This window comes from Acomys russatus, chromosome 17 (genome assembly GCF_903995435.1).
Source record: "Acomys russatus chromosome 17, mAcoRus1.1, whole genome shotgun sequence".
NCBI classification, from domain to species: Eukaryota; Metazoa; Chordata; class Mammalia; order Rodentia; family Muridae; genus Acomys; species Acomys russatus.
This window is the reverse complement of record NC_067153.1, coordinates 11,473,562-11,496,568: the sequence shown is the minus strand read 5'-3', so window position 1 is coordinate 11,496,568 and position 23,007 is coordinate 11,473,562. Positions and strand designations below refer to the sequence as shown.

At 50.1% G+C, this 23,007-nt stretch overlaps 1 protein-coding gene across 2 annotated transcripts in view; it reads right to left on the bottom strand.

Moving 5' to 3' along the window:
• Positions 1–20,624, bottom strand: part of Ago2 (argonaute RISC catalytic component 2) — a 78,301-nt gene extending 57,677 nt beyond the window's left edge. Inside the window, exon 1 of one of the 2 annotated variants that reach the window (XM_051159561.1) lies at positions 20,508–20,624. Coding sequence is in view for 1 of the 2 variants with exons in the window: in XM_051159560.1 (XP_051015517.1) it covers positions 18,404–18,425 (22 nt within the window). In the remaining variant the exon portion in view is untranslated. Of the gene's footprint in view, positions 1–18,403; positions 18,483–20,507 lie in introns of those variants that run through there. The other variant, XM_051159560.1, reaches the window with a different exon arrangement.
• Between the last annotated feature and the right edge of the window lie 2,383 nt (positions 20,625–23,007).

Below are 23,007 nucleotides of genomic sequence, written 5' to 3'. Positions count from 1 at the left end.
AATGCTTCTAATTCAGCAGTTCCATGGCCAGTGACCCCAACAACACCCCACAATGTAAAATACAGAGGTCAGGCCATATTGTTGTCAGTACTGAAGCCTGTAAAGCTGCCGAGGAGTGGACACATAGGCAGGTGAGACTACCCAGAATCTTCAGCCATTAGGGCTTCAGACACCATGAAGAAAGCAAGCTCACCTTAAAATGTCCAGAGCCCATGGGCTGCAGAGATGGCTCAGAGGCTAAGAGCGCTGGCTGCTCTTCCAAAGGTCCTGAGTTCAATTCCCAGCAACCACATGGTGGCTCACAACCATCTATAATGAAGTCTGGTTCCCTCTTCTGGTGAACACATGCAGTCAGAACACTATATACACAACAAGTAAATCTTTTAAAAAATGTCCGGGCGTGGTGGCACACACCTTTAATCCCAGCACTCGGGAGGCAGAGGCAGGCGGATCGCTGTGAGTTCGAGGCCAGCCTGGTCTACAAAGTGAGTCCAGGATGGCCAAGGATACACAGAGAAACCCTGTCTCGAAAAAACAAAACAAAAAAATGTCCAGAGCCCCATAGATACATCCATGTTAACAAATAAACGCCCCAGTAACTGGAGTGCATTACTTCTTGAGCTGTAGGCCAATGAGTCACACAGACATGCAACAACGCCCTCCTGCCTGAAATGCTATAGGCTATTGCTTATATCACCACTGCTCCTGGTGCACAAGTCACAGAACATGAGACATCAGGCTGTTACTTACCTGGAAACTTCATTCCTATTGGCTAGTGTTCACGGTGCTAGAAGATGCTAAGCACACTGCCAGGAAAAAAGTAAGCCTTAATCTCTCCCAGCTGTGAACCCCGAAAGCTACAATGACTAATGGGACAAGATATGCCCACTGGTGCAGTAGCAGCCCAAATATAGTGGGAATTACCAACCATTTTCTGATTAGATCAGAGGCCCCCGAGATGGAACCTATACGCAGCACTAATAACGGGGCCGAGAGCCTGGTTAGATAGGGCAAAGGCCCACCACCACAAGTTTCCATTTGCACCATGAGGCTCCAAGTTTCAAAGCCCAGGCTCCTGCGGACAGCAGTAATAATCATGAATGGGGTATTAGATTTCATGGAATCAAATTTGTCAGTGTTCGGAAGGCCCAGGAACTCACGAAACTATGTGCCAAATGGCTGATAAAAGACTTAAAAACCGCAGGACCCTGCAGACCTACAACTGTATATGCTTTCCCACCACACTGTAGCCAACTTTTAATAAACCATCACGTGGCTGGAGAGATAGATGGCTTATCAATAAAGAGCGGCTGTGTTCCCAGCACCGACATGTGGAAGGACAGCTGTGATTCCAACCCCAACTCCAGCTCCAGAAGCTGACATCCTTTTCAGGTCTTCCAACACACATGGCGCATACTCACAAAGACAGGTACACATAAATGAGAAGAGTCTTAAGAAAAGAGAAAGGTCGGGCGTGGTGGCACACGGTTTTAATCCAGCACTCAGGAGGCAGAGGCAGGCGGATCACTGTGAGTTCGAGGCCAGCCAGGTCTACAAAGCGAGTCCAGGACCGCCAACACCTAACACAGAGAGACCCTGTCTCGAAAAACCAAAGAAAAAGAAAAGAGAAAGGCTGGGTGTGGTGGCCAACACCTTTAATCCCAGCACTCGGGAGGCAGAAGCAGGAGGATAGCTGTGAGTTTGAGGCCAGCCTGGTCTACAAAGTAAGTCCGGGGCAGCCAAGGCTACACAGAGAAACCCTGTCTTGAAAAATAAAACAAAACAGGAAAAAAAAAAAAAAAACAAGAAAAGAGAAAGGAAGGAAGGAAAGAAAAAGAAAAGAAAAGAAAGAAAGAACCAATATGGAAGCAGGGCTCCTCAAAGCAGGGGAGGCTGGGGCAGGAGGATCAACAGTTGCAGCGCATAATGAGACAGTGTCTCAAACACATAACAAATGCTGTGTCGTGCCTGTAACTCCAGTACAGAGAAGCTTCAAGGCCAATGTCTAATCCTGTCGGTAAAAGGAACACACACACACACACACACACACACACACACACACACACACACACACACGTCATATATGAGAGAGGGGGGGCTAAACAATAACTCGAATTGTATTTTTCTTTAGAACTGTCTTTCATTAAAAATATAATATTTATGTGAGTATATATTTGGCACGCTATTGCTTCTTAAATATATCCTTTTTGAGGCCGGGTGTGGTGGCACATGCCTTTAATCCCAGCACTCGGGAGGCAGAGGCAGGTGGATTGCTGTTGAGTTCGAGGCCAGCCAGCCTGGTCTACAAAGCGAGTCCAGGCCAGGCCAGGCTACACAGAGAAACTCTGTCTCAAAAAAAAAAAAAATTATATATATATATCCTTTTTGCATAGTTTTGGGGTTTTGTTTTTTTGTTTTTTGTTTTTCCTAGATGAGGTTTCCAAGTATACTCCTGGTATACAAGAATTCAAACTCAGAGATCCACCGGCCTCTACTGAGGAGATTAAAGGCATGTGCCACCACACCCAGTTGGTTTTGTTTTGATTTGTTTTTGTTTGAGGCAGGGTTTCACTGTGACTTCAAACTGGAGGTCTTCTTGCCTCAGCTTCCTGAGTGTAGGGACCATGGGCATGGACATCTTCCTACACTCAGTATAAAACGCTGGGCTTCATGCTAGGCCGGCACTCTACAAGCAGAGCTACGTGTACACCTGACTGTTCAAGTCTTCAGGCCTCAGTATAACACAAGCACTGAATGGTATAATGCCCCAAGGAGAAAAGGTCTTTGGAATCCTTAGGGACAGAGAATAAAGCCCCAAGCTCCACTTGAGCCATGGTCTGATTCTGTCATTATGTGAAAATGAATTATCATCTAGACTGTTTCTCAAAACAAGGATGCAGGTGGGATGTGGTGATGTACAACTTAAGAGAGGCAGAAGCAGAAAGATCTCTGAGAGTTGGAGGCCAGCCAGGGAGATATAATGAGACCCTATCTAAAACTCCAACCAACCAACCAAGAGCATCACACCCCACCTGAGGTATCTTTGAGGAAGGAAGGTAACATCTGCAGCAACTCTGACACACACAGACGCCGAGCAAGGGTGGTGGAAACCCGCCTGTCCCGTGGAGCCCAGGCTTCCTCAGTGGGGACCAGCCTGTTTTCTGCCTTGGTAACTAGGTCTACCCATGAAAACCCAATGACTCAGAGCTGAACCGACTCCCCAGTGTGTGGTGCTGGACTGAGTCTCAGGAAGTGAGAGTGTGGCACACTGTACCAGGACCCCTAGGAGGAAGCCACCACCTGACAGTGAAAGACCTTGCTAGTCATCAGCAATTACCGCAGCCCAGGTGCTTTGAGCCACTTGCACTGTATTCAAACTGAGCCAGTCAATGTCTTTGGAAGCCAAGCCAAGATTAGAGGGGGAGAGCTCATGGCATCTGTGCCAGCTCTGGATTTTCACAACCCCAAAGCTAGGGACCAGGCACATATCCTGCCCTTGGTTTCTGAAGTTTGGCAAATCACTGTGTCCTCCACGGTTATCTGGTTATTACAGTTTAAACAGCTATTTATTGAGTGCTTAGCTCAAGAGACAGTAAACATTGTTCATTTCAAAATACATAAAATTGCACCAGGGAAAGTCGCTGAACAAACGGATGCCTCTACACTCAGAATAAGGAGACAACACTCCCCACCTGGCAGCCAGGCTGCAGGGTTAAAGGGCAGGTCTATCATGTACCCCACCAGGCCTGCAAGATAGGGCAGGGAAACTGAGGGCTGCGGCCCACAGCTCATAGCAAGGTTACCCAATATTTTCCTTCTTCCTTTTTTGTTCTTAGGTGTTTTTAATTTAATTACAAAAAAAAACAAAAACAAAAACAAAAAGGGCAAGGCCGAAGTCAGGCGTGGTGTCACACACCTTTAATCTCAGCACTTGGGAGGCAGAGGCAGGCAGATCTCTGTGAATTCGAGGCCAGCCTGGTCTAAAATGTGAGACCAGGACAGCCAAGGCTACACAGAAAACTCTGTCTTGGGGAAAAAAAATAAAAAGGTGGGGGAACTAGGCTGGGTGTGTAGCTCAGTAGTAGAGCACTTGCCTTGTTTGTGAGAGACTAGACCTAGGTTCCAACACGGAAACACAAAGCCCCTGGGAGACACTAGCACCCTCCTGCTCTAGCTCTGTGGAGCTCCGAGACCAAGAAAACACAATTAGACTAGATGTAAATGCTCCCAACGGGCCACCATCCTACCACTTAAAGGGGGCATTCCAAAGTGACAATAGGAACAGGGGCCAAGGCAAACCAGTGGACTTCTGCTTTAAGCGTGGCTCCCACCTCCATTCTGACAGAAAGGCAGGAAATGACTGAGCATCAGGGGCTTTCACCCTTCACCAGAGCTTGGCAGGCAGCAGCAAAAAAACTAATGGGAATACAGACCAAGAAAAAACAGTTCCCACAGCACTCTTGAGGACACAGTCATAAAAACAACAAAACCAGCATTTAGAATTCAAACTAGCAACCTTAAAAAAAAAAAAAGAAAAGAAAAGAAAAACTGTGTGGTGGCATACACCTTTAGTCTCAGCATCTGGGACACAGAGGCAGGAAGATCTCTGTGAGCCAGCCTGGTCTACATAGTGAGTTTCAGGACAGCCAGGGCTATACAGTAAGACTATGAGAGCCTGGCATGGTGGCACATGCCTTTAATCCCAGCACTCAGGGAGGCAGAGGCAAACAGATCGTTGTGAGTTTTAGGCCAGCCTGGTCTACAAAACAAATCCAGAACAGCCAAGTCTATACAAAGAAACCTTGTCTCAACAAAACAAACAAAAACATGTCATATCCTTTTGCGAGGCACAACAGTGCTCTCCTGTAATCCCAGTGCTCAGGGAGGCAGAGGCAGGCAGATCGCTCTGAGTTCAAGGCCAGCCTGGTCTACAAAGCGAGTCCAAGACAGCCAGGGCTACACAGAGAACCCCTGCCTCAAAAAACAAAAAAATAAAATAATATACAATAAAGACCTGGGAGGCCCCAGCCCAGTTTCTACTATGAAGAGGCATTCTTCCCCTCAGGGGGCCTGGGTCTGTAAGCCAGGCAGAGCCTGTTCTATGTCTCAAGTGCTCTCCATGCTGCTAAGAGAAACCATGTTTGCTCCCAGGGGCCCAGCCCCTGCCCTAGACCTTGATTGACCTAGAGTTCAATGCTGGGTTACATGCTCGTGTGTCTGCTGTCTCTTCTTTGGCTTTGAACAACTCTGAAAACATCTAACCAACTGTCTACAAACTCATACGAAAGAACAGAGGATGCTGTTGCCGTTCAAGGAAGAGATCTGAGGAAGACGCGTCACTGTCCTTCCAACTGGTAATCTCTAATCTGCAACTCTGAGCCTTTTTCAAGACATGATAGAGAACGCTACGGGTTGATGGGTGCCCTGCTACACAGGAGCTCAGCAGGTTCTCTTGGTGGGGTTCACATGGAGTCATCTGTATCCCCAATGCCTCACAGCCCCAGTCAGCCATCCCCTCACCAGCACCCAGACCACAGTGGCATTCCTCTGAGGAGCCATGACACCCCTTCCCACTTTAAACTCATAATCACAATTAAGAATGTGAAAAAAAAAATGTGCGCTATATGCACGCCTTTTAACCTCAGCACTTGGGGAGGAAAAGGCATGCAGATTGCTGTGAGTTCGAGGCCAGCCTGGTCTACAACGCAAGTCCAGGACAGCCAAGGCTACACAGAGAAACCCTGTCTCCAAAAACAAAAACAAAAGATGTGTGCTACATGGCAGCCCTCTGCACACAGCTCTGCAGTCACTCACACGCACTCCATGTGACTGTATGACCACCGAGACACTTATTATCCATGATTGTGACCAACACAATGGTGAGAACAACCAGTCCATGTGACAACGACACATTACTAAACGCCACAGACAAAGTACAAAGCATTGTGGTAATTACTCTGATGCCGGAGATAATTATATATGAATGCACAGCAACTCCTTATAATAACAGTAAGAAGAATTATTACTAGTACCAATTTCCAGACAAGAAAAAGAAACCCAAGGAGCTAAATACTGAGCAAAGAAGGGAGTGAGCCTTGAAAACTGACCGTTTCCCCAGGCCAACTCCAAGTCTGGGACAGTATTTTCCTCACCTCACCTTGGGTACAATTCTTACCCAGAAAGGAGTCATTTTAAAAGTTGCAGAACCAACCACGCATGGTGGCACACATCTGTAATCCTAGCACTCGGGAGGCAGAGGCAGGCAGACTGCTGTGAGTCTGAGGCCAGCCTGGTGTACAAAGTGAGTCCAGGACAGCCAAGGCTACACAGGGAAACCTCATCTTGAGAAAACAACAACAACAACAAAAACCCACAAGCAAAACAACAGTCCAGAAGCCTGGCAGTGGTGGTACACGCCTTTAATTCCAGAACACAGGAGGCTGAGGCAGGCAGATCTCTCAAGGCCTATAGGACCGAGACAGGCAAGGCTACACAGAGAAACACTGTCTCAAAAAACCAAACCAACAAAGCAAATAAAAGGGGCAGGAGTGTCTCAGCATGGAATCTCCAGCCCAAGCACCCGGCGTTTTCAGGGAGCAATCTGCTCGCTCCCTGTGTTAACAGATCTCCCAACTCATTGACGCTCTTCCCTCAGGAGGACCATGGCAGAAGCCAGGGAGGCAGACAGGTCAAAGCAGAAAAGAACAGGTAGTAACAGAGGGCAGACTGCATGCCACACCCCATGCGCCTTCCCCAACTCTCAGGGAGGGCCTCAAAGAGCTGCCCCTACCCTGCAGTGTGCCGTGCGACCTGAGCTCAGCTGACACCAGCTTCTTGTATCTCCTAAGTTCTCTGAAATGAGCACACATACCTCTTGACCGGGAAGAACAGAAAAACCCAAACTGAAGGCAATGTGGCTGTGACTGTACACACTCAGGAGACTGTGACAAGTTCAACATGGAGGCCAGGAGACCAAGTGCCACCTCTTAAGATAACACTGCTGGCTGCCAGGCCTCATCAGCGCCACACAGAGACCAAAGGAGCATATGCCAAGCTAGATGATGACATGTGGCAGGTGGCCATTCCTGGCCTCAACAGCTACTGTTGCCAAGTAGCCAACCACAGCTTGGGCACAAACTTGGTGGCAACTGATACTCTGAGGGCAACACCAAGGTGGACTACCTAAGTCAGGGCTCTCGGCCTCCTCATTGTTCAGATTTCAACCACAACACAGTGGCCATGTCCCCTCAACTACAGACTATTCACCTGCCGGCCCAGCGCAGAGGTCCTTGCGTGCTTGACGAAGACAACAGTGGCCTATGGCACAAGAAAGTAGAGAAGGCACAGCCCAGATGACAGCTGGAGGGAGAAAACACAGAGGCCCCAAGGATGGCACAGGTGACAAACCACAAGAGCATCTAGGACGGTGTGTGTCAGCCCTGCCAGGACAGAGAAAGAGGAATGAACAGCAATCAATGGATTGCAGGGCCAGAGATGGGAGGAACCAGGCACAGGGCAGGCTGGGAGTGAGAGGCCGGGAGGGACAAGCTCTCATTTGCATACAACTTCATGTGTGGGGTGATGAGGACCAGGCTCTTCAGCCACTGACAAGCTACAAGGACATATGTGAAAGGCTGGAGCCAATCTCGAACTCCCAGCTTCTATGATTAATACAGGAAAATGAATGTCATCAATGTGTCAATACAGTATTTTCTGGCTACATCCACGAAGGGATACCTCAGCAGCAGGGAGCGCACAAGCACCCTGGTTATGGCATCTAGCCTTACTCCACTAAAGAAGGGAACCACCGCAGCCTCTCAACACGGGGAACATGTTGGGAAGGGCTCCGGACTCAGAGATCAGAGTGTGCAAAGTCAAGTCCCACAGCTGAGTCCGCTCTCGCCCAGAAGCCAAAAGACACACACACCTATGAGCTTCCCGCTTTCTATAACTGGTCCTGTGCTAACTGGGCGTACAACACCCATGAATCCCAGCTACACTCAGAGGTCAAGGAACCTAAGCATGAGCAAGGCTGGGTTTCCATCCCCAGTGGGAGGGAAGGGAAGAACAAAGGATGTTAGTGGGTGAACAATTCGAGTGGGTGGGGACAGAGGAGTGAGGCTGGTCTGCCCCGATGCAAGGCATGGACAGGTTTTAGATGTTCTCCTCAACTTTTCTGTACATTTGAGTTCTTTTCACAAGTAAAATCCCCTTACTATTTTCCCAAAGTATATAACTCTGTAGGCAGTGTGTTGGTGCACAGGGCCTGCCAGGCCTGCTGCAGTCAGACCCTTGAACCTCTGCATCCCGCCCCAGCTCTCCATCCTTCTAGGTGGAGTTGGCCAGGCCCCACGCACCTTCTCTTCTGCCCTGCCTCCCTCCTCAGGCAGAAAGTTGTGCCTGGCTTTCAATCTACTTTTTGCCAACTCTGTGAGGGCCACTCGTGGTTTTCTGCACACGTGGGAATGACCCGTGGTTCCCATTTGTGTCCCTAGATTTAAGCTGGTGGGGCAGGAGCCAAGCTTGCTGCTTCAGCAGCAAATACTCAGGCCCTATGACTGATCAGGACCCTGGACTCTTAGGGTTCTGCCACTTACCTAGTATCTAGGCTACAAACTCTACAATGTGTTCTAGAGAGATAAGTGGACCTTATCTCTTAGTATATCTGCAAAAAGTATGTAGACTGCACATTTCCTGTCAGCTTTGATGGCCAATATGACAGAAAAGTCTTACCAAAGAGTATTACTTCTAAACCTGGCCTGGTAGTCCACACTTGTAATCCCACAACTCAAAAGACAAGAGACCAGTTTAGTCTGCTTGGCTACATATCCAATTCAAGGGCATCTTCAGAAAAGATCCTGTCTCAACTCCCCTCCCCACTTAAAAAACAAGCTACCCAAGTATGGTGGGGCACACTTTTAATCCCACTAGAGAAGCAGAGGCAGACAGATCTCCTGAGTTCAGTAACAGCCTGGTCTACAAAGTGAGTCTAGGACAGCCATGACTACACAGAGAAACCAGAAAAAAAAAACAAAACAACAAAAACAAACAAATAAACCCTTCACTTTCTAAAACTCTGCCGTGCCAGTGAAACCTGGCAAGGTGCATGGCACACTTTTGCGTGATAACAGCAGGTACAGACACAGTGTAGAAAGCAGGTCCTCAGAAGGCTGGCTCTCCATCACCATGGTGATGGAAACACTGTGAGCACACAAATGTCCAGAGAAGCATACCAACCTCAGCTGGAAGGAAGCAAGGACCCCAAAGACACAAATGGAGAAGTGGGGGTGCACGCATACAATAGAATATTGTGGGGTAACAGAAAATATTCAGAATTCAGTGGTACTGTGGAATTCCTTGAGCTAGGAGTTCAAGACCAGCCTTGGTAACTAGGTGAGAACCAGCTGAGAAAGGAGATTAGGGTTGGGGAGACAGAAACAAAGTCCCAATACACCTAAGCAAACTACCCAAACACAAAAGGCCATGTGCTGCATGATTCTGTTCATAAGAAAGGTCCAGTAAGACAATTCAATAGCCAATGAGTCTTGGCTTCCAGAGTCTGGCAGGAGGGGGTGGAGCTAGAACTAAGTGCTGGCATTGGTAAGACTGGAGGTGCTACCTGTGGGTGAAGGTGTGTGTAGATACACAAAGGGCCAGAGGAGAGGTCAGGTGTCTCCGATGACTGTGCTCCTCTGAGGCAGGGCCTCTCCCTCTCCCTCAACCTGGAAGTCCTGTTTTGTTTTTGTTTTTGCCAGCTGGGCTGGAAGCCAACAAGTTCCCGCCATTCTCCTGCCTACACCCCCTTGGTACAAGGATCCAAACCCTCTCCTTAAGCTTGCACACCAAGGCAGCTCGCCAGCTCTTCACACCTGCCCATCTCATCATTGTAATTATGTGTGTGCGCGCTGACTTGTGAGTCTGAGTGCAGGTGCCTGTGGGTGCAGACACTCAGATCCCCAAGAGCTGAATACAGGCAGCTGTGAGCCTCCTCCCAGTGTGAGTGCTAAAGAGGGGAACCAGGGTCCTCTGCAAGGGCCACATGTGCTCTTAACCCTTGAGCCATCTCTCCAGCCTCTTAAATGGCTAAATGTATGTGTTCTTAAAGGTTGTCATTTTGAAAGTAATTCCCTGCTCTGAAGCGCCAATCATTTTTCTTCTCCCTCTGTTGACCGTGCAGACCGACTTGGACCAGAAACCAAGAGCATCGCACACTGCACTGAGTCCTGCTGGGTCACACTGGGGTGAGGACCAGTGGGAGCCCCAGGTGCTGGAGGAGCAGGCAGTGAGGACAGCCACCTGCGGCAGCAGCTGAGGTCTGTCAGTAAGAAGGATGACTTGGCAAGATTCTCACCACTTGCCACTCTGCAACACAACTTAAAAACACCTGTTTCAATAAAAATATGCAAAAATAAAACAAATGTTCTTTGGAGTAACAGTACCACAGTGAGCTTAGAGGGCTGGTCATGCACGCCCAGGGCTAGCATCGCCTCTCCACCCTCTCCACCCTCCCTGTGGCAGATGATAAGTGTCCTTTGAGTCGTGAGGCCCAGAGCTCTGTCTCCTGTGAGCACTGAGGCAACTCCTTGCCACCCAAGGCAACTAGCATCCTCTGGAGAAGGGTGACCCAACAGAATGAAATTCCAATCCCTCCAGAGGCCAGCCTAGTTCTGCACTTTCCTTGACAGCGCGCGCGCGCGCACGCGCGCGCGCGCACACACACACACACACACACACACACACACACACCTCAGCATTTCTTCCACCTATTTTATAGTGCTGTTTTCAAGCAACCCATCCCCAATGCTATCCATGAAAACAAGGCTCCCTGCCAGAGGACTCCCAGACCCTGTGGGCACCACAGATGTTCTTTCCCCAATCCCATCCCCACTGCCCTGGTCCTCACAAAAGGAGCCTGTCTAGCTGTTCCCAAGCCCTGTAGCTTCAGGTGCTTAAAAATGCACATCACAGTTGCCATGGCATTTCTGGAACTCCTTACTGGTAACTTAACCCTAGCGCTCAAGGACAGTGCAGACAAGCTGAGGTTGCAGCACCCCAGCATGGTGGTCCTAGTACACCTTGAAGCTTTTCCAGAAAAGAGGGCCGGGTAGGCAGACAGACAAGCAGATAAACTTGTTTTGAGAAGTCCTCTGGTGATACAGCATCTCCTAAACTGTGTCCAAGACAGGGACAGTTCTCTCAGGCCCATCCAACCCCAGTTCCTGGCCCAGCCCCACTCCTGACAACAGAGCTCGTGGGAATGGCTTGGGCCTGTTTTCTGCCTTCTCAGGGCCCCTACTCAGAGAACCAGCAATCAACCTGGGCATCTCCTGGGCCTTCATTGTGCAGAAGGCGAGAGGCCTACAGATGACTCTGGCTTTCTCCTTCAAGCCCATCCAGCCCAAGGTAAAAGGGCTGATTTAGTACCAGCTTTGTGGTCCCAGACCACTAAGGCCCAAACTTCCAAAGCCTTACTTACCCACTTCATCTGGCTTTTCCAAGCCCATCTCCAACACTCACCGACTTCAGCAACCCAACCTTAACAGCCCAATCCTCACCCCCAAACCTGCAGATTGTCAACTCTTTTAAGGGTGTCACCACTGGCAGCAGTAGAAGCCAGGACACTGTGAAATCCGGCCTCTCTTCCTGCCATGGCCGTGAAATTCCTTACTCAATGTTTCCTGACAGTGGTTTGTCAAGATGGAGGTGCAGCCAAACCCAAAGGCTGCTTAGCGTGTGCTGGATTCAGACTCAGTTTCATGAAGTGCACACATCAGTCTCCCATAGACTCACTGCCTACTGAGACAATGGCACACTGACTCAACTCCATTCAGCCCTGTAGTGGTTTGAATGAGAAACGTCCCTAAGTTTTGGGCATTTGAACAGTTGGTACCCCGTTGGTTAGAAGGTGTGGTCTTGTCAGAGGTGGGTTCTGAGACCATATAGACTCTGCCATTTCCATTTTGCTCTGCTTCATGCTTGCAAATGTTTGAAAATGTGCGCTCTCAGCTCCTGTTCCCACTGCCATGTCTTCTCACCATTATGGACTCTAGCCCTCTGGAACCATAAGCTCCAAATAAACTTCCTTCTGCAGGTTGCCTTGGTCATGGTGCTTTATCACAGCAGGAGTAATTAATATGACCCACATGCCATCACCCCCTGCTCCTCCCAGGTAAAGAAGGATGGGAGAGCTGACAGAAGGGACTAGCTCTGAGGAGCCATCACCTCCCCCACATAGCTCCAAGTCTGTCAGTCCTCCCACAACTGTAAAAAAGAGTCCATGTAGGCCTACACAGATGAGTTAGTGGTTAAGAGTACTGGCTGCTCTTCTGGAGGACCAGGGTTCAATTCCCAGCACCCGCATGGCAGATCACTGCTATCTAACTCTAGCTCTATGGGATCTGACACCCTCACACAGATATACATGCTGGCAAAACACCAATGCATGTGAAATTAAAATAAATAAAATTTAAATTTGAAAAAATGCTCCATGAGGTCCTCACCAACCAACCACCTACCATTTTTATTTTTACTCCCATGCCAGCAGAGCTGCCAGCTCCTGCCCAAACACACACGGCAAGAGCTGTTGGACGGCTCTTCCAGAGTCTGACCACCTAACACCACAGTGCTTGGACAGCAGTTTCTGCTCAGGCCTCTTCCTCCCACAGGTGCTAGCCTGGCCTTCCTTGGTCCTATGTTCTAGCTCCTAGCCACCAAGTCCTTTCTCTTTAAACTGCTGCCACCATCCAGCTAAACCCCAAGTCAATTCCTCACTCCCTCGTGCCCGCATCCAATAAGAGCAAGATGACCCAAGCTGCCCAGGCCGCTTGCTCTCCGCTGACTCATTTAAGATGCTTCCAAGGACTCAACTCTAACTGAGCTTCTGGGAGTCAGAACCAGCAGAGACAAGGAGTCAACAGCACCTACACAAGACCCACATGTAAATATGGGAGGTGGACTCTCTTTGCATCTTCTCAGTCTTAAACATGCCCAAGAACTACGTGACTGGGACTCATAGCTGTCTCAGCACAGCAAACAGAGAACACCACTTGTAAGCAGGCAGCAGTGGGAGCCTAGCTCTGGTGGATCCTGTGCAGCTACCTTGGATAATCACCAATCCTGACAGGGTGCTCTCAAAATGACTGGGACACATAAAGATAACTCCCCTTTAGCCAGTGCCACATGGGAAGAAGAAAGAATCCAGGTCACAAAGTCCAGAGGGCATGAGCAAACTGAGCAACATCTCACATGCTCCAGACAGGCACTGAGACCCACACAGAGGACAAACTCACCACACATGCCTAAGAAGACAGGTCTGAAGTGGATGACCATGTTCATCTGTCCACTGTCCCTGCTGAGACTATGGGAAGACCAAGAATGGAGTTCCCACTGCTGGTCCAGTGCTCAAAGGCCAGAGGCACTGTGTTCTTGGCTGACAGCAGAGGGTCTGGCTGCTTCCCACACACACAGTAAGCCCCCTGGCTTGGGGCTGCAGTGGCACGTTTTGGTACAGGATCTCAGTGGTGTCCACCCACATGTACCCCTTCAGGCATCCTAAGGGCTCTAGACATGCTGGGTGTGAAGCGAGTGCGTACACTCAGGCCTGTTGACCCTGAGCTCCCAAGCCTCACTTAGGGATGGCCCTCTAGGGCTGCCCACAGTCCCAATACCTCAGTCACCTGCAGAAACCCTGCATGGCTCTACTGAAAAACTGACAGGAAAGCAGAGTTGTCTGGTCGCAAAGAGCAAGGGGACCACGGAATAAACAGAGATTTCAGGTTCTTCAGCTTTAGAGGTGAAAGTGGGAATTAGTAGTAGCTTGGTGCTGTTTCACTTGATGGCACAGGCAGCAGGCTGGGTCTGGGCCAGCGGAGCTTCACTACTCAAGAGATAGTGATCCTGGTGGGGCAATGCCACAGGGTGCACAAGGCAGTTGGAACAGATAAAGGGAGAGAGTACACAAGACAGAGCATGGCTCCTCACCTCATACCTCACAGCCCAAAACTGGGAGAGGAAACTCACCTGGAGGGTAGGCTAGAAATAGGGCTGCATAAAGACAACACCGCCATCCTGACCTTTTGACTTCCTGCGCATTGAATCACACATGCTGAATGCTGGCCATATAAAAACTGGATCCTGCTACAACTATGAATGTTACATTCAACATGACCCTTGCAAAAAAAAAAAAAAACAAAAACAAAAACAAGAAAAACAAAAACCCTCTCAGAATGAGGGAGTCAGGATGAACAGAAGCAAGTGGGTCTCCATCAGCCCCTCACAGAACTGGAAAGCAGGTGAGAGGGCTCTGAAGGCCAGGCAGATAGTTTGAAGAATTGATGGGGGGGAGGGGGGTAGCATGCGAGGGAGGTGCCTACGCTAAGATTTTTAAGACCTGCAGTGTCAATGAGAAGTTGAAAATGCAAGCAAAGGGGGTAGAGGCCTAGTTTTCTTTTTCTTTTTTTTTTTTTCAAGACTGGGTTTCTCTGTGTGTATTCCTGGCTGTCCTGGACTCATTATGTAGACCAGGCTAGCCTCGAACTCACAGGGATTCACCTGTCTCTGCCTACCAGTGCAAGGATTAAAGGCGTGCACCATCACGCTCAGCGAGGCCTAGTTTTCACGGCTTTGGTAAAAAGCTGATATGATGACACACATGGGGGTCTGCCACAAGGGAACCTAAGTGAGCTCAGGGCCAGCCCAGGCTACACAGTAAGACCTTATTTTTATTTTATTTATTTATTTTTTTACTTTTTTTTTTATTATTAATTTATTCTTGTTACATCTCAATGTTTATCCCATCCCTTGTATCCTCCCATTCCTCCCCCCCCAAGACCTTATTTTTAAAAAAAACCAAAACAAAACTGAAAGCCAAAAAGCAAATTAACATGTTTTTTCTATTAACTTCATAGTCTAACAACAATTGTAGGGGCTGGAGAGCTGGCTCTTCAGCTAAGTTGCCACTCAGGCAGGAGGACTCAGAATCAGTTCCCAGTATCGTATCCACATGGAGGCTCCAAACTGTCCATGACTCTGGTTCCAGGAGACCTGATGCCGTCTTCTGATCTTCAGGGCCACTGGGTAGGCATGTGTTACACACATACATACGTCCATACATACATCCATACAGGCAAACACAAATACACATAAAAATAAATCTAAAAAGCAAGCCAACTGGGGCTGGAGAGATGGCTCAGTGGTTAAGAGCGCCATCTGCTCTTCCAGAGGTCCTGAGTTCAATTCCCAGCAACCACATAGTGGCTCACAACCATCTATAATGTAATCTGATACCTTCTTCTGCAGATAAAGCACTCATATGCAATAAATAAAATAAATAAATCTTAAAAAAAAAAAAAGGCAAACCAACTATGGTCATGTTTCTGAAGCCAAGAGAACCGACAACCACTGATGTAACAATGGCAGTAGGCTGTGTTCAGATGTACCTTTACTAGCCCATGGTGGTGACACAAATCTGTAATTCCAGGACTCAGGAAGCAGAGACAGGAGGATGAGCTACCCAGGCCATTCTGTCTCAGAAAAAGGAAAAAATAAAAATAAAAATAAAAAAGGAAAAAAAAAAGCCACCAATCCCTGTATTTTGTACATACAAACATGGCAGGGTGAAATGACAGGTCTGCAACGTGCTTTAGGATGTGCGTGGGGGAAGGGACCTCTGATAAGCCGAGGCGGGAGCACTGACAACTGCAGGAGAGGGATGCATGGCAAAAACTAAATCTTGCTTTCTTTCCTAATTGTAAAATTACTTCACAGTAGAAACTTTTTAAAAACCATGTGTTACATTTCCTACAATAACAATTCATAACATTAAAAAAGAAGAAAGAAAAGAGAAACATTTTTATCATACTGGCAGCCCAGTCTCTTTCATTGTAAAGAGTAAACACAATGGTGTTGACAGAGAAAACTCAAAAGTTACAAAATGTTGCTTCTTAAGAATATATAAATCAAAGTTTTTACATCTCCCCCCACACTTATTTAAATTTCTGCACAAGCTACTGGGATTTCCCACAAGTGCTCAGCCACCATGCTGTGCATTCCAGCTGTTGGCAGCACTTTGCCTGCAGCACACAGGCCGCCAGGATGCAGTGGTGCCCTCAGACAAAACTGGGTATTGGGGAGAATCTGGGGAGCAGGGCCAAGTAAGTGCTGCCATTAGAGACCACAGTGAATAAAATAAAGCAATGATCAAATCCCTGTCCTGATTGGCATCTCTCAAGCCACCTGTCACTACCACTGAGGTTATTTTGTAGCAAAGACTCCTGAACTATGGCACAGGAGCATCTCCTAGAGGGTGGTAAAGCTCCTGCCAATTTAAGGTCCTTGGGTGGGGAGACCCCAGCTAGAACCCACTGTCAGGCTGCGTTGAGAATTTACCTACCCTAAACCACTAACCCTTCCCCATAGCTGAGGAAGGAAAAGGGGGAAAATAGGAGAAAAACAAAAGAAAATCGCCCCCCCCACAAAACCTGTGGGGTTCTGAGCCTTGGCTCTTGATGTTACTAACGTCACACGTGAAACAGTACTTGTAACAGGCACAGTAAGAACCCACTATGAAATCTATTTTTAAAGTTAATTTACTAAGTATTTATTTCCCATCAAGCTCAGAAGCAGCAAAAACTCTTTGTAACGTTTTTATGCTTCAGATACAATGGCCTTCCATTCTCAACTTGGAAATATTATGGACTCTCTTTGAAGAGACTGTATTGGGGGGGGGGGGAGGTCTCCTTCTAAACGAAATTAAAAGCCTTGGTATATACAATAAAATGGAGCTGCACTCCAGCCTTGCAATTACAGCACACTGGCCCACCTTAAACTTGGGTTCCTTCCCGGCCTGCCATTAGCCAAAAATTATCCTACAGGCATTTCTTTTCTCACCCAAGGCTTTCTGGTTTGAGGGGGACTGTTTCTCTGTCAGGCCACAATGCGGAGGCCCACGCAGCAGCAGCCATCTTCAAAGCTGCCAGTGACCAAAACGGACCGGTTGATCCAGAAGGCTACCGCATTCTCTTTTAAAAAGGCAACAAACATCCCCTTGCAGAACACACAGTAGGCTCTTCACTTCCACTCTACCTGGAACCCACTGGTCTAATCCAAACAAGTGCTTCAAACCATGGGTCAAGGTCAAAGGGACTGAGAGCCACGTCTATGGGAGTGCTCAAACAGGTTGCCCTAATGCTCGCTGGCTCCCGGATGTTAGTTAAAAAGGATTGGTTCTCTGCCGGGTCTTCAAGATGAAGACCCACTGTGGCAGGCTGAAAGAATCAACACGCAAAATAGAGGAAAGCCTGGCCTCGTCGTCCCCGGGGAAGTCACTAGAAACTGGCACTCTGGAAAAACGTTCAGCCTCGGAGCTAAGGTTTGCTGGGTTCCTCCACAGGGCTGAGCTGGGGAATTCCCACTCTGGCAGGAGGCTACCCTGGCCACTTCGCGGCTGAGGGCATCCAGAGCCCAACATCTGCCACCAGAACTCGGGCACCTCCCAGGCGCAAGGTTAAAGGGGGTCTTCAAATTGCTGGAAGCCATTTACAAGTTGGTCCAGTGGGCATTCGAGGAGCCAGCCCTATGACATCGAGAGAAGAGGCGCACTAGGGTCCGAGCAGGCAACCGTAGGGAACCCGGGAGGCTCTGGGAGGTTTCCAGACCCCACAGTGGGGAAGTCTGGGGAGGCCCCAGGGCCGAACCACTAGGTCAGGTGGGCAGCAGGGAGGGCCCGCGGGCGCCAAGTACAGCCTGGCGGACAAAAGGGGGCAGGCTGAGCCCGAGCAAGCGGCGGGGCAGCCGGGAAATGGAGCCACGTGCCTGGCGGGAGAAGGCAAAAAAGCCTCCCAACACTTGACTGCTTCTCAACCTCGCGAGTAAACCGCCCTCCACTCTGCTCGGGAAGCGGGGTGGAGAAAACGCGTTCGTGCTTTCAAGTTTTCTGGAACTTTTCCAGAGAAACGGGCAGGCTGGTGGGAAGGGGCGCCAAGGCGGCCACCCGCTCAGCTAGGAAATCGAAGGGCGACTAGCACTTGAATGGGGAGGGCGGCTGCCCTGCGTGGAACTGCGTCCAAGCGGCCGATAGCGGTCCCAGGGCCCCCAGGGTTCGGTTCCCGACCCGTCCAGCTCTCCGCCCCAGAGCCAGCATACACGGTCCCGCTTGCTGTGCGCTCGGGGCCGGCGGGAGGAGCGCTGCGGGAGGACCGAGACCCGCTGCAGGCCGGGCCTGCCCACCCCACCCCCCCACGCGTCCCGGCCGTGCCGCTCCGGCTCACTGGGCCTCCCTGCCCCGAGGCCCTGCCCGGCCGCCCCGAGGCCACGCCGCGGCCCCACAGGCCCGGCCGCCCTCGCTCGCCCCGCCCGCCAACCGCCAACCGCCGCGGCACGAGCGCCGGGCGCCGCGCGTACTCACCGGGGCCGGCTCCCGAGTACATGGTGGCGCTGCCGAGGGCCGCGGCCGAGGGCCGGCCGCGCGCTCCACGGGGCCCCGACGCCGCGAGCCGCGACGAGCCGCCGGCCGCTCGATCCGCCCCGGCGCGGCCGCCTGGCAGAACAGGTTTACCCGACGCGGCCGGGGCGGCGGGCGGAGGCGGCGGGAGCGGAGGGGGAGGGGAGCGGGAGGAGGGAGGGGAGGAGGAGGGGCGAGAGGGACTACGAGGGAGGGGACGGCGGGGAGGGAGGGAGGGAAGGAGAGGGCGGGGAGGAGGGAGGGGACGGCGGGAGGAGGGGGAGGGGAAGGTGGTGGGGAGGGAAGGGGCAGGGGAGGAGGCTGGAGGCGGCGTGCGCACAAGGGGCGGCGGGACGGGGGAGTGTGGTGGCGGGCTGCCCCGAGTAGGGGACTCCAGAGGCGACCCGGGATACGCGGGTCGAGGCTTTCCAGCGGCCGAGCGAGGCGATGCCTAGCTTCCGGGCGCGGCAAGCCCAGCGCGGCGACCCGAGTCGGAGTCCTCCCGCGCCGAGCAGCAGAGCACGGCCACGTCCCGCCGCGCACCCGCCCCTGCACCTCGGCCTGGCTCTTTAAGTTATTAACGAACCGGCGGCGACGGGAAGCTAGCTCCCCACCCAGAGCTTGAGCTTGAACGCGGCTGGGCCCGTGCGTGTGACCACACCGCCACCTCCCGGCTCGGCTCGACAAACCTAGACGATCCCAATAAAGCACCAAAGAAGCAGAGCAAGTTCAAGATTAATTTTATCAGCTGTCAGAGAGCAGATCTAGTCGGGGGGGCCCCCCCGCTTCTTGGGCTCAGAGCCCCCAAGCTCTGCTCTGAGGCCTCCCAGACCAGCATACTCTGTGCACATCTGTCCTTTCCCCACTTGTTGCTGGCACGTGCTCCTGGTTCTTTCCAATTGTCTCTGAAACCTTTTCTGTGGTAGTGCCAGTGTCAGCTCTTGCCTCACCCCGCACAGTTGGCAGTGTCTTCAAAGCCCATGCTTTTGGCCCAGGCCAAAGACAAACAGGCCCCACCCAGCATCGGGGTAGGTTCCTTGTCCTGTGCGGTGCGCGAAGACAGTCCCAGGAGCAAGAAAAGCAACTCTCCTTCCAATAAACATCCGATGGAGGAGGAAGAAAATAGATGAGTTACTGCAGGGCTTCTCCCAGCTTTTCAGAAGGCTAAGGGAGGAGGGTGGCAAGCTGAAATCCAGTCTAGGAGATATAGAAAGAAAAACATGGGTCGTCGTTCCCCAGCCCCCAACTGACTGACACAAATGGATAGTCAACCATAGCTGGCCCTGGTGGCTACTACTTGTGGTCACCACCACTACTTTGGGGATGGAAACAGAAGAGAGTGTTGCTTAGGACCAGCCAGTGCAACATAGACCTAATGGGGGGAGGGGAACGGTGTTAGACTTAGCAGTAGAGCACTGACTACCTACGCAAGACCCTGTGCTCCCTCCCAGTACTACTCCCTCCCCCCAAGTCATGAAGGTAGAGTCCCCAACACCCTGATAACTGAGCATGGCTTTATACATCTCAGAACTCAGAAGGTGGGGCCAGGGTCCAAGGCCAGCCTAGTATACATGAGACCGGTCTCAAAAACAAACAAGCAAAGCATATAATGAAAGGTGTTTCTGAGCATCAGGAAGTCTGGGTACAGTGGGCATTGCTACTCATGACAGGAAAGATGGACGGACACCTTGAGCACTCCCTCCAGAGTAGACTGAGAAATAGAGAAAGGTGTGTCCGTGGATGGGCTCCAGTCAATGCAGCTAAGTGCAGCAGTGTGATTGGCCCTCAGCCAACAGGCCAGCCTCCGCCTGGCCTGGCCATGTGATTTCATTTGTAAGAGTTCCGAAACATCCAGGTGTGCCTCTAGGAGGCTGAGGCTGTGTAGGAAGGAGTCCCCGCCTCTAAGAAGAGAAGGAGGAAGGCAAGGAGGAAGGGAAAGGTCCCAGACAAGCAAAATTAAAGTAGTCCAGAGATACCTTTGTAAGTAGCCACCACCTAAGAACAGCGAACTGGTGGCTATTGTGTCAAGCTAGCAGGAAGGGCTGCTGCGGGGCAGGGCCTTGGGTACCTGTGGTTCCAGCATGCCTTTCCAGCAGGCATGTTTCACTCGGAGGCCCACAGCTCCTTCTTGATGGCACAGCCCGCAGGGCCTAAGGAAAAAGCTGCAAGCTCTGCAATAGGATGGAGGCTGGGAAACTTTGTTTCCAGGCAGGATAGTCTCAGGAATGCTGGCTTGTATCTCTGCTGAGACCCAACAGTGCCCTCTGCTGGTGAAAGGATGTCATTGCGCTCTCGCTCGCGAGCGCGTGCTTTCTCTCTCTCTCTCTCTCTCTCTCTCTCTCTCTCTCTCTCTCTCTCTCTCTCTCTCTCTCTCTCTCTCTCTCTCTCTCTCTCTCTCTCTCTCTCTCTCTCTCTCTCCTTCACTCCTTCACCCTCTCCCTCTCTCTTCTTCCACAGTTTACTGCCCAGCCACTCAGTGCTGGAGTGCAAGGTGCCCTTTTCCAAGATACAGCCATCCTCTCCTGTGCTGTTGCACCATCCAAAGATCTTCAGACCTCTCCCTCTGAAGATTTCATCCCCTAACCCCACCAGCAATGCTAGGATTCAATTTACAATGGTGTCATCTTAGCCAGGCATGGTGGCGCACGCCTTTCATCCCAGCACTCGGGAGGCAGATGCAGGTGGATTGCTGTGAGTTCGAGGCCAGCCTAGTCTACAAAAGGAGTCCAGGATGGCCAAGGCTACACAGAGAAACCCTGTCTCGAAAAAACAAAACAAAAAAAGACTAAGGCAGGGGGATGATCAGATTAAAGGTGTGTGCCACCACCCACTGGGCTTCCTTTTTTGGTTGTTGTCCTTTTGTTTGTTGTTTGTTTGTTTTGAGACAGAGTCTGTGTAGTCCAGGTTGGCCTCAAATTCACCAAACAATAGCTGAAGCTGGCCTTGAACTTGTGATCCTTTGCCCCTACCTTCATGACCACACCTGGCTCCCTTTCCTTTCCTTTCTCTTGCTTACTTACTCCTTCCCTTCCTTCCTCCAGTCCGTCCATCTTTGTCTCTGTCTTACCATAGTGCCCCAGGCTCTTGAATAGGTCTGTCAGTACAGAGCTATAGGAGCTTGGCTACCTGCGCTCATCAAGGCTTCCCAGGCTACAGATGGGACACTGAGGCAGAGGGGCCACCCAGCTGGCCCTGAACCCTGCTGCCAACATTAATGTTTGGCTCTTCCTGACAGGGTCAATGGGGCAGCCCTCCCAAAAGACCCTGTCTGGGGCTCCTCCTCAATCGAGGTCTGAATGTACTTGGCTCACTCATAAACTGTGACACATGAAATTGACACCTAAGGTATTGCATTAGTTTTAATCCTCACAAAGGATGACTCTTAATATTTTTAAACATTGACATTTAAAATAAAACCATCTTTGTGTGTATGTGTGTGTGTGTTTCAAGACAGGATTTCTCTATGCAATAGCCCTGACTGTCCTGGAACTCTCTTTTGTAGACTGGACTGGCCTTGAGTTCACAGAGGTCCTCCTACTGCTGCCAGTCATCTCCTGTTAGGAGGGCATGCGCACATCATGTTTATGAAAATGAATTTAGCACCACCAATCACCAGGTACGTGAAGGGAAAAACCACAGTGAGATTTCCTTCACACCGGTTAGGATCAGCAGTTATCAAAATAGAAAGGCTGGTGAGTACTGGCAAGAGCGTGCAGAAACAAGAGCCTTTGCACAGCATCGGGGTGTAAAGCAACACAGCTATTAGTGAAAACAATATATAGTTTTCTCAAAATACTCTAAACCTACTATTAAGATCCAGGAATCAGCTGGGCGTGGTGGCGCACACCTTTAGTCCCAACACTGGGGATGCAGAAGCAGGTGGATTGCTGTGAGTTCAAGGTCTGCCTGGTCTACAAAGCAAGTCCAGGACAGCCAGGGCTACAGAGAGCCAGCAATCTGCTCCTGGGTATAGAACCAAAGGAAATAAAGTCAGTATGTAAAACAAAGAAATCACCCAGACTTCTATGTTCACAGCAGCATCAGTCATAACAGATACTTCATTTTACTTACATCAATATGTTCATTTTCACAAAATAAGCAATAAAATATCCCTACAAAAGCAAGATGCAGGGGAATGGGGCTTATTTCAGCTTATAATTCCAGGTGATAAGCCATGGTTATGGAGAAGTCAAGGCAGGAACTTCAGAGAGCCGGTAATGTCACATGTATAGTCAAAAACAGAGAACATAAATGCAAGCATGCATGTTTGCTTGTAGTCATGTCAATTACCCTGCTTTTCCACGGGTCAGGACTCCCAGCCTAGGGAATGGTGCTGCTCACAATGGGTTTGGTCTTCCCACAGGCCATATCTGTGTAGAGGATCCTTTATTGATAGTCTATTTCCAGGTGACTCTAGGTTGTATCAAGTTGATAAGTAAAGCCGACCAACATAGTAAAAAAGGATGAATGAATAAAGATGTGTGTACTTGTGCATATATTTTGTAAAATTGAACATTCTTTTTTTTTTTTTTTTTTTTTGGTTTTTCGAGACAGGGTTTCTCTGTGTA